At 33.3% G+C, this 16,810-nt stretch overlaps 1 protein-coding gene and 1 long non-coding RNA gene across 2 annotated transcripts; both read left to right on the top strand.

Moving 5' to 3' along the window:
- The first annotated feature begins 8,199 nt into the window (after positions 1–8,199).
- LOC118047297 (uncharacterized) lies at positions 8,200–9,393 on the top strand. Its single transcript, XM_035056555.2, has one exon. The coding sequence runs from the start codon at positions 8,200–8,202 to the stop codon at positions 9,391–9,393; it is 1,194 nt and encodes a 397-aa protein (XP_034912446.1).
- A 3,012-nt stretch (positions 9,394–12,405) lies between these two features.
- Positions 12,406–15,784, top strand: LOC118047306 (uncharacterized). Its single transcript, XR_004687302.2, has 4 exons — positions 12,406–12,574; positions 13,619–13,728; positions 13,810–13,884; positions 14,483–15,784. It is a non-coding gene; the product is annotated as an uncharacterized lncRNA (long non-coding RNA).
- The last annotated feature ends 1,026 nt before the right edge of the window (positions 15,785–16,810 follow it).

Raw genomic sequence — 16,810 nt, 5'->3', positions numbered from 1 at the left:
CAATATATCAATATAAATTGTTCATGTTAATTGCATTGTTCAATAAAAGCATGTCAAGGCTGCTTCTTCTAATCCTACGTTGCAAGCACATAAAATAATGGGTCCTAAAAATAAATGGATATGGCATGTTTTTAATTGGTTACGCTACTAAAAAAATGGCATAATCAATTAAAAATAATTAAAATATAACAGGATTTATTATTTTTTAATAATACAATTAAGAAATGTTACATGGATTTGTTCCTTAATAATTACGAGTTTGAGTTTCTTTAAGGTCACTAGAGACTTATATAATCAAAATAATTATGAATTTAAATTCTTTCAGAATTATTAAAAAATTATATAATTATTAATTTAAGAATTTTTTAAAATTAATTAAAATATATATAAATTAAAAGAGAAAGAGAGAGAGAAGGAGGTCGTTGGTCTGTGGCAGATTTTAGGAGGGCGAGAAATGAGTGTTTCTTTTTCTCTGGAACTTTGGTGGTTGGCTTTGTGCATTTCCCTAATAGAAGGATTTGTTCCTTAATGTTACATGGATTTGTTCCTTGATAATTCAAATCTTGGTTGCGTTGCGCCTAATAGTATAATCTATTTGTGCATTTCCCGCCCAATAATGATAAGTGACCTACAAATTTGTGCATTTTCCGGCCAATAATGATAGTGTGCATTAATTTATCCTTTAATCAAATCATTTTCGTGGCAAGTTAAACCAAGAGTTAATTCTAAAAATATAATTTAACTGGTTAGGTTATAAATTTATTTTATAATAATTATTAATTTAAATATTATAAATTTTAGAATTATTAAAAATTTATATAGTTATTAATTTTAGTTGAGATATATATATTAACTGATCTAAATAGCCTAGTTAATTTAAGAGAGAGAGAGAGAGTTAAAACAACGAGAGAAGATGTTCATATATATGTATGTATGTATTACTGTCACTGCCATGTTCCTGATAATTATCCGTAACCACAGTGCATAACGTTCACTTCAATCAAGAGAACAGTACTTGAAGACTAGCATTTCCATCCCAGGCTCTGTGATAGCTCCACGAGGAAATCACGACAAAGGGGAGAAGTAGCTAGCTCGTCTAAATCCAAGCCACCTGTCTAAGCAAGCTCGTCACATCTCAATTCTATAATCTACCAGCAAACCTAATACTCTCTCTCTCTCTCTCTCTCTCTTTCTCTCCAATTAAGCGCGTGTGACGCCAAATATCCAATACCCATTTCCGTTTATATAAACGTGTATGACACTAGCAGTAAAATCAAATATTGAGAATTTCGGCCTATACTCGCTTTTGCACAGATGTTTTTGAGATTATGGTAATAATTATAATTTAAAATAATATTTTTTTATTTTTTAAAAAAATTATTTTTGATATTAACACATCAAAACGACCTAAAAATATATATATAATTTTGTTTAGCAAAAATAAAAAATTCAAAATTTAAGGAAATATTGTTTGCACCTACATTCTGTGAGAAACATAATTTGACTTTAAAAAAATTTAAAAACATATTTTTTTAACATTGAAAGGATGATATATTTAATCAATCAGGGTTTCATGGCTTAACCAATCATAATACATTATTCGAATTATAAGCTTCATTGAGTTTAAGAACTTTGTTTTTTAATAATTATTTTCTCTTAATTATACTATAACAAAAATAAATGTTTATAAAATCAAATACAGAGAAAATATTATAATATTTTTTTAAAATTATAATAATATAATAGAAAGTAAATCAAAATAATTTTAAAGCTAAAAAAAAAATTAAGCAACTGTCTAGGGATGAAACAAAAGAAAAGAAATGATGAGAATAAAAAAAGGATAAAATTACCTTATTCATTGCTCATATAAATAATAAAAGAGACGAGTTGACACCCCTATTCTTTTAGAAGTAGTGAGCAGCTGGGTTACTTATTAAACTTAGAGTGTGAGAAAATAATATCTAGACTATAATATTGTTTTAGTATTGTTGTTAAACTCAGTATAACAATTCAAACTAAAAATAAAACTTGAACTAATTATTTGCTTAGCTTGGATTTTAAATTAAATAGCATTGGAATTGCCCTGGTATAGCTTGTCAACTCTGCAGATCCAAAGAAAAGAAATCTAAGAAAAAAAACAAAATAAATCAAGTCCATCCTAGTTAACTCGTCAAACTTGTTAGGTTTAATTATATGATAAATTATTTGAAGTTATAAATTTAGCTAGGTCATTATTTTTTTGTTCTATTATATGATAAAAATATAAAAAAATAATTTGTAATAAATCCAACAATGACAAAATTCATAAAAAACCCAATATTAAGTAATATTCTAAAAGGTGCGGGGAAACTACTGTAGCTTTCCCACGCCTTTTACTTATTCTATAATTGATATATTATATTATTATAATCATTATATTATATTATACATTAACTGTCTTTTAAAAAATATATATTTTAATAATTTTTTTTATTAGTGTTAATTTTTTTCATTTAGATATCAGACTTTCATGACACATATCCCGAGTTTGATGGCTTAACCTGGTTTGACGGGTTAACCCGAAATTTTTTTTATTTTTAATTAATTTTTTCTTGTTTAGTTTAGTTTGTTAATGTTAAATTTCTTTCTATTTAATTATGATTTTCATGACACATATTTCAGGCTTGACGAGTTAACTTGATTTGACAGGTTAACCCAGTTAATTATGGGTAAACCCATTAATTGTTTTTTATCTATTTAGTTATCACACTTTCATGAACGCGAATCTCGAGTTTGATGGCTTAACCTGGTTTGACAGGTTAACCCGAGATTGTTTTTCTTTTTAATTAATTTTTTTTTGTTTAGTTTAGTTTGTCAATGCTAAATTTTTTTCTATTTAATTACTAGACTTTCATGACATGTATCCCGGGCTTGATAGGTTAACTTGGTTTGACGGGTTAACCCTGTTAATTATGGGTAAACCCGTCAATTTTTGTTTCTATTTAGTTATCAAACTTTCATGACGCGGATCTCAGGTTTGACGAGTTAACCTGGTTTGAAGGGTTAACCCAATTAATTAAAAAAAAAAAATTTCATTAGTTTTTTTCTTCCTATTGTTTTTTTTTTCTTTTTAATTATCACGCTTTTATGACACGATCTTATAACCAAACCCACATCCAATGCTCTTGGACATGGTGTTGCAACCAGGCTCATTTAAACTTAAGTTATGTAAGTTTAATATTATTATTAATATTATAAATATTACTCCAGGGTCAAGCGCTTCAGCTAAACCCAAAACTCTTGGATATAACTTTGCAAAAAGACCTAACACGTTTAAATCTTATTATTTTTTTAATGTTTTTTATGTTAAAAAAATTAACTTGCCGCATCGCACGGATCTCACGTAACTAGTAAAATACAAAAGATGTAATTTTTTTATTTAAAAAAGAGGCCAATAAAACCAACAAGGCCTAAAACAGTCGAGACCGGGTTTGAGGTAGGCCTGCATGACTTAGCCGGTATCTTTATTTCTTACATGGAGCAAACGACCTGTCTTGTTTAGCCTTTTTTTTTTGAAAAAACAAGCAGATTAGACTTTAGAGGATGTCTTATCACTTAAAATAAAACATTGCCCCCCTGCAGCTCAAACCCATGACGAAATATCCATTTAAATAAAATATTATAAATTAACTTAAAAAATATACACCAAACCGATTCATTACTCACATGAACAGTTAGATCCACCTCCCACCATTTAATTGTTTTGTTAGGGTGTTTGAGAATATAATAATAATTATTTTTTAAGTATTTTTTATTTTAAAATATATTAAAATAATTTTTTTTTATGTTTTGAAAATTATTTTTAATATTAATATATCAAAATAATCTAAAAACATAAAAAAATATTAATTTAAAATAAAAAAAATAAAAAAAATTTCAAGGGATACCCTTTGTGATTGAGTAATGTTGTTTCATTAAAACAAATGCAGTAAATACTTTGAGTTTTTAAATCACGAGTTCCACCAATCTAATAATTTTTTTTTAATTATTATTTGATGACATTTTCTGCCTCTAATCTATTAGGATTGTAATATTTATTTTAGATAAATATTGTCCCCTATATTATCAGTGTTAATTAAAAGCCCCTTTTACAAAGAAACAAGTTTTGATATTTTGAGCTGATTTTTTTTTCATGTGCACAGTAAACTATGGATACAGTTTAAAAAATAATTAAAAAATACGAGGTCGAGAGCATTTTTTCTCTCTTAGACATCAAACATTAACAAGATTGAGTAAATAAAAAGTAACTTCAAACAATCCTAAGTTTCGTGAAAAGGCCTGGAAAATCATATAAATCTATCCACTTGATTTTAGCATGATTTTCAAAATATTTACATGGTTGACTGCGTAACTTCTAACTAAAATAAAAAAAGAAAAAAATTCTGAGAACCATGACATAGATCGAGATAGGACGAGATAGAGTATTTGATAGAGTACGAGGGAAAGTGGAAAAATAGTTCGCAAAATTTATTTTTTATCCAGAGCAAATGTGGTGTGTTTGTTCCATTCCACTGGTAAAATTGTCAACGTATCCCTCAACCTTCGAGTCTAAAAATGCCCTTCACTCCTTTTGACCTGACCTTATTTATGAAACTAATCGAATAAAACAAACACATAAAATGCATTCATTACTTTTAAAAATAAATAAGTTTGTTTTAACTAATAAACGAGAAAATTAAATTATTTATATTTATAAAATTATATATAAAAAAAACCTGTCTTAACAATAAATTCAGCAATCAAAATCTTAAGAGAACGAGATTAGTAGTTTTTCACACGATATAAAAGAACTGGGTCAATATATTTTATTAAAAAAATGTATTTATTTGCACGAGACAATATCTGATACACACCAAAAAACAAACAATAATAATTATTCCTCCACTCCACTCCACTCTAGTCGAGTCCAGTCCGGTCCGAACTCGCTTCATTCAATGCACCTTCGGGAGCGAGAAAGGTTAATTTGCTGTTTGAGGCTTGATGGGTCCCTAAACATAGGTGTTGGACAGCAAATATGTTGCTAATAAATTGTGCTCAATCATGAAATCCATTCAAAAGACAAAAAGAAATGTTGCTTGGTCAGTGAGTTAAGTTAGGAGTAGGAAAACCTTATAATACTTGGGCATCTTATAATCATGAATTAGAAAACAACAGTATCCCTGACAGACACAGACAATTCGGACAAAAAACAATAAACTAAGACATCGTCATCATCATGATTATGAGCATCTTAGTATCGATTGAATGGACAAAAAACATCCCTTAAAAACGATTGTTTATTTGTCCCAATGATGCCTTGGGATTGGGCATGCGTGGGACGTGCATTCCTTAACATTATGGCTCGGAGAAGACATGCCTTGTACCTGTTATCTTGGTAGCTTTGTTCTAGGTCATTTTATTTCTTTCCTGTAAACCTGCACAACACTTCCTCAATCCTTCTCGAATCTTGACGGCTTTCAGAACATGTTTTGTTTGGTTCAGCAGCCTCAGAAACAACTCCCTTCAAATCTTCAATCAACTTTGGTATATAACAGGTCTTGAGTTAAACAATAAACTTTCGAGCAAAACAATACATGTATAGCAACAGGCATTTCCTTGCAGAGCTCGTCTCCTGTATAATTATCTCCCTTTTCTGCTAAGCGCCAGATCATACAACAATCTCGAATAAAGAAAATTATTATATGAACTTGTTCAAATTAAAGCAAGCTTCATCGAAGGGAAAGAGAGAGAGAGAAGAAAAATCAGAGTCCACAGTGCCTGCTTTTATGATGTCACTATACTTTTCATTGCAGGTAAATAAGTATCGAGGCATGAAAAAAAATGATAAAAAACCCCCCCTAAAGTTGAGCACATTTGAATGCCACTGATTGACTCTTAAAATATTGTGCAGGTAACGTTTGGGAATGTGTTGTCTGTCAAAAATTTTAATTTTTTTGGTTAAAAATTAAATTATTTTAATGTGTTAATATAAAGAATAATTTTAAAAAATAAAAAATATTAATTTTATTATATTTCTAAATAAAAAATTATTTTAAAAAATAATCATCATCAAAGCATCAAATTAGTTTGTAGACTGTGGTTTCCTCTATTAGCTCTGCTCCTTTTCCCATCAATTGATTTGTTACGGCATCACAATCCAACTTTTAATTTCGAACAATTGAGCGTCACGGTTATCAAGACCAAAATCTGTACATCCCATCTTAGTATATAATGAAAAATTGTAAAACACTCTTGAAAGTAAAAAATATATATTATATTTTTATCATAAGAAATTTTCTTTTATGGCACTGAAATGAGTCAGTGGGGGTATGGATTGTGATTGTCAGTTGCAAGAAAAAAGAGCATGCGAGCCTTGCAGTAAGGAGTTTTTTTTCTAAATATTTTCTTATATATATATTAATATAAACATATTAAAACGATGAAATAAAATCTCAAATTTTTATAAAAGCACGGAAAACACACCCTTGGAATGTGGACTGCTGCCTAAGCCGCTGTGATTGAGATAGTTTAGACACGACAGAGCCTATTGCACACCAGAAAGGGAAATTTTCTACAGTCACTCGGCAAGTGATCACCATGCCTTCACCACTAAATTCAAACAAAACACCAACATCTAACGAAGAAGAGTTACTGAAATATGAGTACTTCTACATTTTTTTAGTAACAAAATGGGAATCCATCCATGACTTGAAGCAATGGTGAGGAGCGCAAAAAGGTTCCCTGTTTCCTGTAAACGAAGGACAGAAAGAAGACTTTGTAAAGTCCACCACGACACGTTTAAAGGACATGTATCTGTCTCTGTCTTTGATAGACTGTGTTGTGTGACACTTTAAGGGCATCATCATCCTAGTTCTTATTTCTTTTTTTTTTTAGGCTTTGATTGAATACAGCATGCCTCAAATAGTATAATCATACCTCTCATCAAATCATTGCCAATGCATCCAACCATATCACAACCGTCAATTTCTCCCCAATAGTCAACTTTTTAGAAAGTCCAGTACTCCTAAGTCTCAAAGTGGGACCCCGCAATAGATTTGTCGGTTGGACACGTGCCCGATATCGGGAGGAAAATGACATGGTATTAGAGGCGTCTTTGTAAAATCATGATGGCTATGTAAAAGAAAGTGGACAAATAAAAATGCATGCCCAATTTGTGCCTGTTTAATGGGCTACCTCACCCAGCTTCAACTTTTTTTTGCTCTTCCTCATGAACATTTTCGATGGGTTCCTTTCGTAAACCCACTAATGGAATTAAAAGAGAGACCTAACAATTGGGATTTGAGAAAGGAATTCATGTCATTTTGCATATAAAGTCAATACTCGAGAGTGGCAAGATCTTGATAAAGTTTGACAAAACACCATGACCGATTGATGGATTTACGCCACATGATTTAAGCACCTTTTTCCTTAGATGTGAGGGGTGCTTAATTCTTGCCTTTTCTACGCAGTGCGTGTGAGATTTATATACCCCGCAAACTGTACAATTCGTGTGCCCTGTCTCCATCTGACGCGTGTATAGAATACCCGCTCTTTATAAAATATTTCTATCAGTATAAATACAGGCACGATGATGAGATATGTAGAATGCAAGTGTGAGATGCAAAGTATTTACATTGAATGTCTTTTTTCACTCACTGGAAAACCAAGACTATCAAATTAGACGTATTTGTCTGAATATATAAACTGACGTTATTATTATTTCTTTTTAAGCAAGACACTGTACAAGGATGTTGTTGTGTTTGTAGCGCTGCCAAAGTGCATCTCAGCAAAAGAATTTGAGTTAAAATAGACTGCTAGGTCACCGCTTTCACTCGACTTGTTGTGCGTTCACTTCCCTACACAATCATACCCGCAGGAACCCAAGTGGTCACTTTCATCACTCCAACTTGTCTACTGTTTTCTGTGGAAAGAAAACGTAAAGGTAACGCCTCTATATCAGTCTATGTAATCCTTCTCTTACACTCTCTGATGTCATCGAGCCTGGCTTCTTGAAAAACCACAACCCTCCCCTCTGCTGCCCCTCTTCCCCCCTCCCTAGCAAGCTCTTTAATTCTAAGCTCCCTTTTTAAAACCCTAGCCAGCTAGTTCTTGAAACATCAAGAAGCCTTTTGAGTTCTTGAAGCTAGTTCAATTTAAAGAGGAGCTAGTTCACCAGAAGCCATGAAAGAAAGAGGCAAAGCCGTGGAGATGTACAGCAATGATTTGTTTGATCAAGATTACAGCACTTCATCAGATCTTCCATGCAAGAAACACCCATCATCTTCTTCAGTTGGTATATGTGCTCATTGTCTGAAAGACCGTTTGGTCAATCTAGTCTGTTCAGATTGTGGAGAGCAAAGGCTCTCTTCTTGCTCTTGCTCGGAGATCTCTTCCAATCGTAATTCATGCACTGTTGAGGTAGGCAGTGTTGGTCGCATTTCATTCTTGATAGAAAATGAAAAACAGAAAAATGATCAAGTTTCACAGTCTAGTAATAGTACTTCTAAGCCCAAAAGCTCTAGTAAGGATCAGAAAGGAGATGAACTTAATTTCATGCTCAAGAGGAGCAGCAGTAGCTGTGTTGAGATCAAGAGGAAAAGTGGGTTTTGGAGGATTGGAAGGCTGTTTAGTAAGAAAAGAGGTAAGGGCTGTGATAGGAGCAGTGTCGGGGGTTTCGAAGAGAAAAGTGATGTGTGGGTTGTTGATTACATGGGTGTGTCTAGGTGCAGGTCTCTCTGCAGTTTTAGAGGTGGTGGGTTTTTTGGTTCAGAAGATGGCACCTTTTCAGGTGCTAGGAGTTCCATTTCAGCTGCCAGGAGTTCAATTTCAGCTGCCAGAAATTCAGGTGTCAATGGTGGTCTACTCTTTGATCCTGACAGAAAAAGCGGGTTCAGTGAGGCAGAGCCAAGAAAAAGTGGCTTTGATGGTGAAAAGAGAGATCCTACTGGTACTGCTTTAGAGCCTGAAAGGCTTGATCCCGGCCACAGCGGACCAAATACTAGACGTGTATTTTCACTTAAAGAAGGGAATTTTACTACAGTGGATGATTCAGGCTTCATTGACTTGAAGTTTGATTTCCCATCAGAATCCAAAGCAGATTTATCTTCTGTAAAGATGGTCTCTTTGTCAGATTCACACTCTGCTTTGGGGAGCCTGAGAGGTGGTGATGCGGTGGCGCAGGATCAATATGGAGGGCATTTTGGTAGTTTAGTGGGAGATGGGCTTTTCAGTCATGGGGGTTCCTGCAGGATCACAGTCAGTGACAGAGGGATCAAGAGGAGCAGAAAAAGTTTCAAGAGTTGGAGATGGATTTTCAGGCAGCATCCAAGTGCAAAGAAGAAAGAAGAAGACCTTGTGGTCAAACCCTTAGGTTAATTATTAATTACTAATTAGACTAAATCTTGATTTTTGCTCTTGTATCTTTCTATGTGTATGTGGTGGTCAGATCCTTCCTGGATTCTGTAGTTGCATTGATCAAGTTGAAACAAAAGTAGCTAACAGAAATGAGTTTGCATGACTTTATAGTTTATACTTGAAAGAAAAATAATAAAAAAAGAGGAAGAAAGCATTTCATTTCGTTATCTACCACAACACAAAAAAGAAAAAAAAAAACTCTACTGGGGCTTTAAAATGTCATCAAGATTTTTGTCTTGATACAAAACCAGATAAATATAACTCAACAGCACAAAACGACAAGGGGTTTAGTTCTGGTCTTTCCCTGTGATTCTCGAGCTTTTTTTTTTTTTTTACTCTAATCACAAAGGGAGATTTGAATCTCCTGTCAGTCGAGAAAGGGAGATATATACATGGGAGTCTGTTGTTTTTTAAAATGTTTTTTATTTAAAAAAATATAAAAATAATATTTTTTATTTTTTAAAAATTATTTTTAACATCAAAAGTTAGAAAGGACTATTTTCACTGGAGTTTCTTATAAAAGTTAGAAAGGAAGCCAAGAAACAATAATAGGGGCATGTCGTCCTGTTGGACCATAAATTCACAAATTCATTCATCCCGTGAAGCTAAATCGAAAGCCTTTTACGCGTCTTTTTGTTCGCGGCTTTCAGGCCATTTAACATGTGGAATTGGTCTTTGTTTCGGTTTATGGGGTTTTGGACTCTTAGAATTTTATACGAAAACCGGTCCATTGGACCAAAACCTGCTTAACTGGTTGTTGTAGTAAATTCCGGTGCTTTGAAGTGATTGGTGAAGAGCCCGTTTGGGTTGAATTATTAAAAATTATTTTTTATATATATTTTCAGCTCATATAATAATTTTAAAAAATATTATTTTAATATATTTCTAAAAAAACCACTTTAAATTATAACTGCTGCTGCAATCCTAAATAGGCTCTTCAATTACCCTGTGGATTAGGTCCCATGTCTTTCATAGATTTTTTAACCGCTCAGTATGCGTTTTACAGCATGGTGAACGTCCCCTCATCGTGTGCTTTTTTTGTATGCACTCGTGTTTTAATATTGTTTTTTATTTACAAAATATTAAATTAATATATTTTTAATTGTTTTTCATGGTTTTGATGAACTAGTATTAATTTTTAAAAAAAAAAAAAATATTTAACTATATTTTTATTTTAAAAATATTTAAAAAACATCTTCCATCAAATTTCCTACCAAATACACACAATCTCCAGGTGAAAGCATAGAGCACTTTCACTTTCACTTGAAATGGACCAGGCATGTAAAGCACAAAGATGCATTTGTTTTATTTAATTTCATGAATTAAAGTATTACATGTGTATAATTTCTGGGTTCGACAAGTACTGCTTGACTTATTATCTGTGTTTTTCGATGATTTAATTATTTATATTTAGAGACAGATTTATTTGTCCCGCGGCGAAATATAAGTCAAATAGGCTGTTCAAACTAAAAAAAGAACATACCTGCCATGCCCTCGTGGTTTGATTGAAACTTAATAACAATGAAGAAAAGGGCAAAGAGAGATGCGAGGAGAAATAGTATTTCCTATGGACCACCGAACCACCATCTCGATCTTCATGAAAAACAGAACTCCTCAACTCCACCATTTTAGTGTGTACATTGACGATCACTTATGTGAACCCTCGTTTTCCTTTCAATTTAAAAGAGAAATAATCTGCACTGCCTGTTTCTCTGCTCTTGTTTTCTTAAGTTTGCAAGAATGAGGATGTTGACCCGTGGATGCTTGCATTCCATTTCAACGCTCATGTGGCGTAGAAATCATTTAATCTCACTCGTAATCAACATGGAGATTGTTACGATATGTACCTTCAAGTTATTTTATTTTAATTTACTTGTCTCTACTTCTAATGTTTTTCATCCGAACACTTGTACAGTTAATATTACTCGTCAAGTAAGATTCATTGAGGAAAAAAACCCCACACTTGTTGAGTAGTTTCCTCGTCAAACCAAACCAATCTGTTATAACTTCAAAGCAATGCCTTTAGATTTCAAATAGGTTCTGATCTCGGGTCTGACTAATTATTTCCCCCACTTGATTTTATTTTTTCAGGTCAAATATGTATATGGCATGTCAGATGGAAATGCTTGTGTTACGTGTTGTTTGATTGAATTTTGATGTTTTTGAAATAAATAAGGGCCCAAAACACGTCCATGGGGAACCATTATGCCTAGTTGCATAAAAAAAAGCATGCACAGACCACAGAAAACTGATCTTCAAAAGTCAACTGGTTGATCATTACCTTACAGAACCAATTGTGTAACTTGATCAAGTTATACAAGCCACAATCGATGAGTTCATTAATCAATACGTACTTATAAGTTCATTAATGCTTAGTTAAAACACCAAGGGAAACACAAAGAACCAAAAAAAAGAAAAGCAATCATGTATGTGACAAGGCCTCTCTCAATGTATCGAAGATATCCTTCAGCTCTTTCATTATCTCCTCCCAGCCGTTTCCTCAAAACAAGGACCTAGAGGTTCTGTTTCCGGACGGGGACTTCACGAGTTCACGGAATGCACCCATGTTCTGTTCATTCCTGTTCTTAACCAACCATTGTCTTCCAAACAATACTATGTCATTCAAAGGAAATGGAAGCATAAAGGGTATGTGTCTTATCTCAATCTGCACTTTCTTTTTTATCCTCCCTTTTCTTTTGGCCCAAATTGGCTCCTATACCATCAATTTGTGCTGTTGGTTATGCTAACCAAATAGTTTTAGTTGATTTAAATAATTATTTCACCATGATCTGCATCAGGAAAGCTTACATAAACAGCAAGATTAAGGAAGGCGTGAAAACAAGAAATAAATTGGTTGTGGGCTAAAAGCCCAACCCAGTGTGCCCTCGTAGTCTAAACCCTAAAGAACCTCGACCAATATATTCATATAAAACAAACCTGAAACAAAAATATCCTCTTGCCTCTCACCGCAAAAATCTCCCTGTAAGAGCGGGAAAACGAAAACTGGGCTTTTGATTTCTCAATAGCTGAATTAGGTATAAAATAAAATGGCAAACGTAATGGATCAAGATCAACAATGGCTACTCAGTTCTTGATCCTAACCAGGAAACCCGTTCCTTCGCCGAAGCCTCTCTTCAACCAGGTCACTCCCCTCCCTCTTCTCCTCGTAATATTTTCCAGGCTTTGGAGTCGCGCATTATCAAAAGTTGCTGTAAATACGAAATAGAGTTCATCGCGCATTATTGAGCATGAGTTGCCAATCATCATTGCATATTGACATAGGACAACATATAAATTGGGTTTCAGTTCTTGATCCTTTTTGCCTAAACTGCGATTCGAAAAACGAAATTGTAGGAGCCTCATTTCATGTATGGGATTTTGCTAAGTTATATTCTATGCTTACAGTAAGTATCTCATATGTTAATTAAGAAAAATTGCTTGCAGTTTCTAATTTCATCATTTTCCTCTTCCTTCCAGTTTATAATTTCCTTGAATGACGGATGTGATTTATATTGCTGGCTGTCTAGTTTTTTTCACAAGTAAATTTATCAGGTTGTCTCCCACTTTTAGTTTGTGTAATTTGTACAACAGATTGAAGTTTATTGAAATCAGCTCTGGTTAGGGTAAAAGTAACCTATTGAATGAAAGCCATTTCCCTCCTACTTCAAACCTTTGCACTATTTAACAATGGAGAAGATCTACGGTTACGCCATTACTGATCTGATTTAGTTTATACAAATTTAGAAGCATTTGATTTATTAAGTTTCCAAATCATTAGTGGATTGGAAAGAATTCAATACCTGAAAGCTTGAATAAAATTATAAATGGAAGTATTGTGAAACTTTTCAGTATCTACAGGGGAGCCATTACTTTTTGCATATATTTTTCCAGTATGTGCTAGTTGTTGAGGTCAGTGGGTTTTACTTTTTTGAGGTACTCTTTTGAATATTCTAGTTCACTTGGTTACAATGTCTAAGGGTCATATATCTTGAATTTAAATTCATGTGCAAAATATTTATATCTGGATGAACTAATTATAAAGCATGTCCTTGTATTTTTTTTTTTTTTGATAAAGCATTATGACTGCAATCGATTTGTAATGTTTCTGTCATTGTTTTCCGAGCTATCGATGACATAACCAAAATGAACTAAATTGATTTTGAACCCCCTTTCTAATTGAATGCAGGAGAGATTCAAGTGGCCTAAAAAATTAAGGTCACATCCAGTGCTCTGGTCCTGTTGTTATCCACGAGGCATGCTGAATTGAGTAAAATTAATGTGCAGGGACATATAAAGGTTCATCCTTACGATTAAGCTTTGAATGCGCATGTATAGACATGCAAGCTTGTTTCAAGAACTTACTCCTTTTATCAATAGTCTGCTGCAGGAATAACCACTCGGTCAAAAGCTAGATTGGCTCCTTATCAGTGGCTATAGTGCCACTTCTGCAAGGTAGAAAGTTTGCCAATAGCAAGAATTTCAACATTATTTGTGAACAAGAGTCAATTGCTTTCTTTGTCTCACATTCACCGTATATCACAGTCACTCCTATTCATTTATAAACCAATATTGGTGTTGCTTCCTTGAAAAACTTACTGTTCCTTACAATGTTTTTGCACATCAACTTGTAGCAATGTTCTATACAAGACTTTGAGAAAGCAAGCTCCTCCCCAGTGATGTTTTTCTTTTCAAAAGGGCAATTTTTCCAGACATCATCCCTTAGCTATACTAACTTCTAGCAGATGAACCCTTAAAAGACATGGAATAATTTAATTCTCCTCCCTTTCATAATAGTTGTCCCATATGTGAGAAAAATATTAATTTTTTTTTGGTTCAAATCGAAAAAAAATAAAATCCTATAACCAATTTGTAAAGGGTATATTGCATGGTTAAATGAACAAAAAACAAATTAGCATTTGGGGTATTTTCATTTTCTTAGGTATAGAACTTTAACCTCAGTGCGGACTATTTTATTTTTATTGTTAATAATTGACAGGGTATATAATCAACCATTTATGCGCTTTCCTTATCTGGTCTCTGTATGTTGCAGATATTGGCTTTGTTGGCGGACACTGTGATCGAATTCCAAGAACAGGCAATAGCTGATGATGAGTTAGGGGCATCCTTTTCAGGTTTCTTTAATGTCATTGTCCCCGTGGCTGCAAGGAATAGAACTCTCAACTCTCAAGGTTTGAGTTAACTGTTGCAGCAGGGGAGCGCCTGGGAGGAAATTTAGTCAGGGGTGGCAGAGTCTAGTGTGCTGTGCTCTGCTGCTGCTCCATCATTCGGCAGAACTACGCATGGCCAACTCGAAGCAATGGCAAAAGCTTATAAGGAGGTGTATTGATATGAAGATTTTACCGTTCTATTGTTATATTTTCCACACATTTTTTTTAATTAAATCATGTTATTTTATATTTTTCTCTCTCACTTGCGCCTCCCCCAGTACTAACCAAAATTTTGTGATCTTCAAGAATGAAGAGGACGGGGACGATGATGACCTTTGAGTGTTTCCGATCCACTCAATGAGATAATTAGCATCATCCTTTTTAATTATTCAATATTATCTCCTTGTGCTCTCCAGTAATTGAAGTGTCACGTGCAACTTTAATTTCTTGAACTGTTCTCAGCGGTAACTTGGTAAATTATCTTGCTGACTTCTTTGCAAAGTTCGTTCAGAGCGACAAACAACTATTTGATCATCTTTGCCAGGTTGACTTACACATTGTAGCTCATGCATTTGAAGTTTTTGACTCGTATTCTTGGTTATTTACTTTATAAAACTATGGGTAGAAATATTCGAATATTTGTCAAAAGCATGATCAAAGAGGGAGAAAATCACGAAAAGAGTATCATGGAGATATATGGGCACCTGGGAGTCTTAAATGTTGAAAATATAAGGTATTGAAATGAATATTCGTCATAGCTTAAAAATATTGTGCAAGAGAAGATAATATACGACAGAAGGTCAATTATATACTGTCTGAAAATGATCTTATACTGAAGATTAATGCATTTACGCTCACATGCTGCTATCTCGTTGGTGCATAAATGCCAATTTCTGCTACAATTTGTAGACAGAGTGGTGTTGTTCTGTGACTTCTGTCTACTAAACAGTGTCTCTACTATATTTATGTAACTATGCCGCTAGCTATCTATCAGGTGATGAATGTGAGGGAGGAAACACATATTCCCCGTTCTTTCTCCTCGAAAGAAAAATATTCTCCAGCCAATCACTCGCAAAAAAAACTTTATCAGCTGCTTCTCTTCTTACTCATAGCATGGCAGGTTCGATCACCCCAGGGTTGGTTATTGGGCGTGGCCCTCTTTTTTTGGGCTGGGGGTGTTTGGGTTCATTCTATCAGTTGCTTTGTAAAGTTAATATCAACTTTGTTTTTAATGGATATACTTTTCTTTGCTTTAGAAGTTAGATTCTTAGCTCTGGAGTGCCGTCCAGATAAAGATTTACTAAAAATTATTTTTTTATTATTTAAAATTAATTTTTTATGTTTTTCAATGTAAAAAGTGAATTTAAAAAATATTATCTTAATATATATGTGTGTGTGTGTGTGTGAGTGTGTATAAAAGTAACAGATAAATAATATGTAATATAGAAAACTGAAAAATAATGATTTTTTGTTTATGGTAGTGGACAAACTAACTTATCCGTCCCAGTAATGAAACAGAAATCTCAACCTCGTGTTTCCATTCAACTCTCTCCTCTATTATGCTTGGATCTTAGCGAGATTTTCAAAGATTCACCACAATTAACTAACACAACACTTATCAACACCTTTAAATTTTAGATAAATGATATTTTGATGGCAATGTCAAACACCTTTAATTCAGGTTCATGTTATGCTACGACTGGAATTCAAAAAAATCTTAATGTTAGAAGAAAAATTAGGTTGATAATATTATTAAATTTGATCTAGTGGGTTAACCTTGAAATTTCTTCACTTGATTTTTTTTATCTTACCTTATATTTAAAATTAAATTATACAAAAGTTATCTCAATATAATCAAATATATCTAATATGTTCCAAGATAGCCCCTGTATCCAGTAAAAAACATAATAGACTTTATTCCTCTCTTGTATTATGCTTGGTTCTTAGCGAGATTTTGAAAGATTCACCAAAATTAACTAAAACAACACTTACAAACATCAAGTTTATTACAAGCATGGCTAAGAGACACCATACATGACATTGCAGGACTGTTATTAGAGATTCTGAGAGGGAGATGGCTTCACCCTTTCAGGTAAATTAGCTGATGATGCAATACAGGAAGAAAAAAAAAGACGTTATATTCTAACAGTGAACCTTCAGCTTAAATATTAGTCTGTCACATGCTCAGGAATTAACGATTACTTCATGCT

Source organism: Populus alba, chromosome 10 (assembly GCF_005239225.2).
Source record: "Populus alba chromosome 10, ASM523922v2, whole genome shotgun sequence".
Taxonomy (NCBI): domain Eukaryota; kingdom Viridiplantae; phylum Streptophyta; class Magnoliopsida; order Malpighiales; family Salicaceae; genus Populus; species Populus alba.
This window is presented reverse-complemented; position numbering and strand designations above follow the sequence as displayed.

What these genes read in the sequence shown, in the direction of transcription:
- LOC118047297 (XM_035056555.2), top strand. Translation starts at nt 8,200, where the DNA reads ATGAAAGAAAGAGGCAAAGCCGTGGAGATGTACAGCAATGATTTGTTT.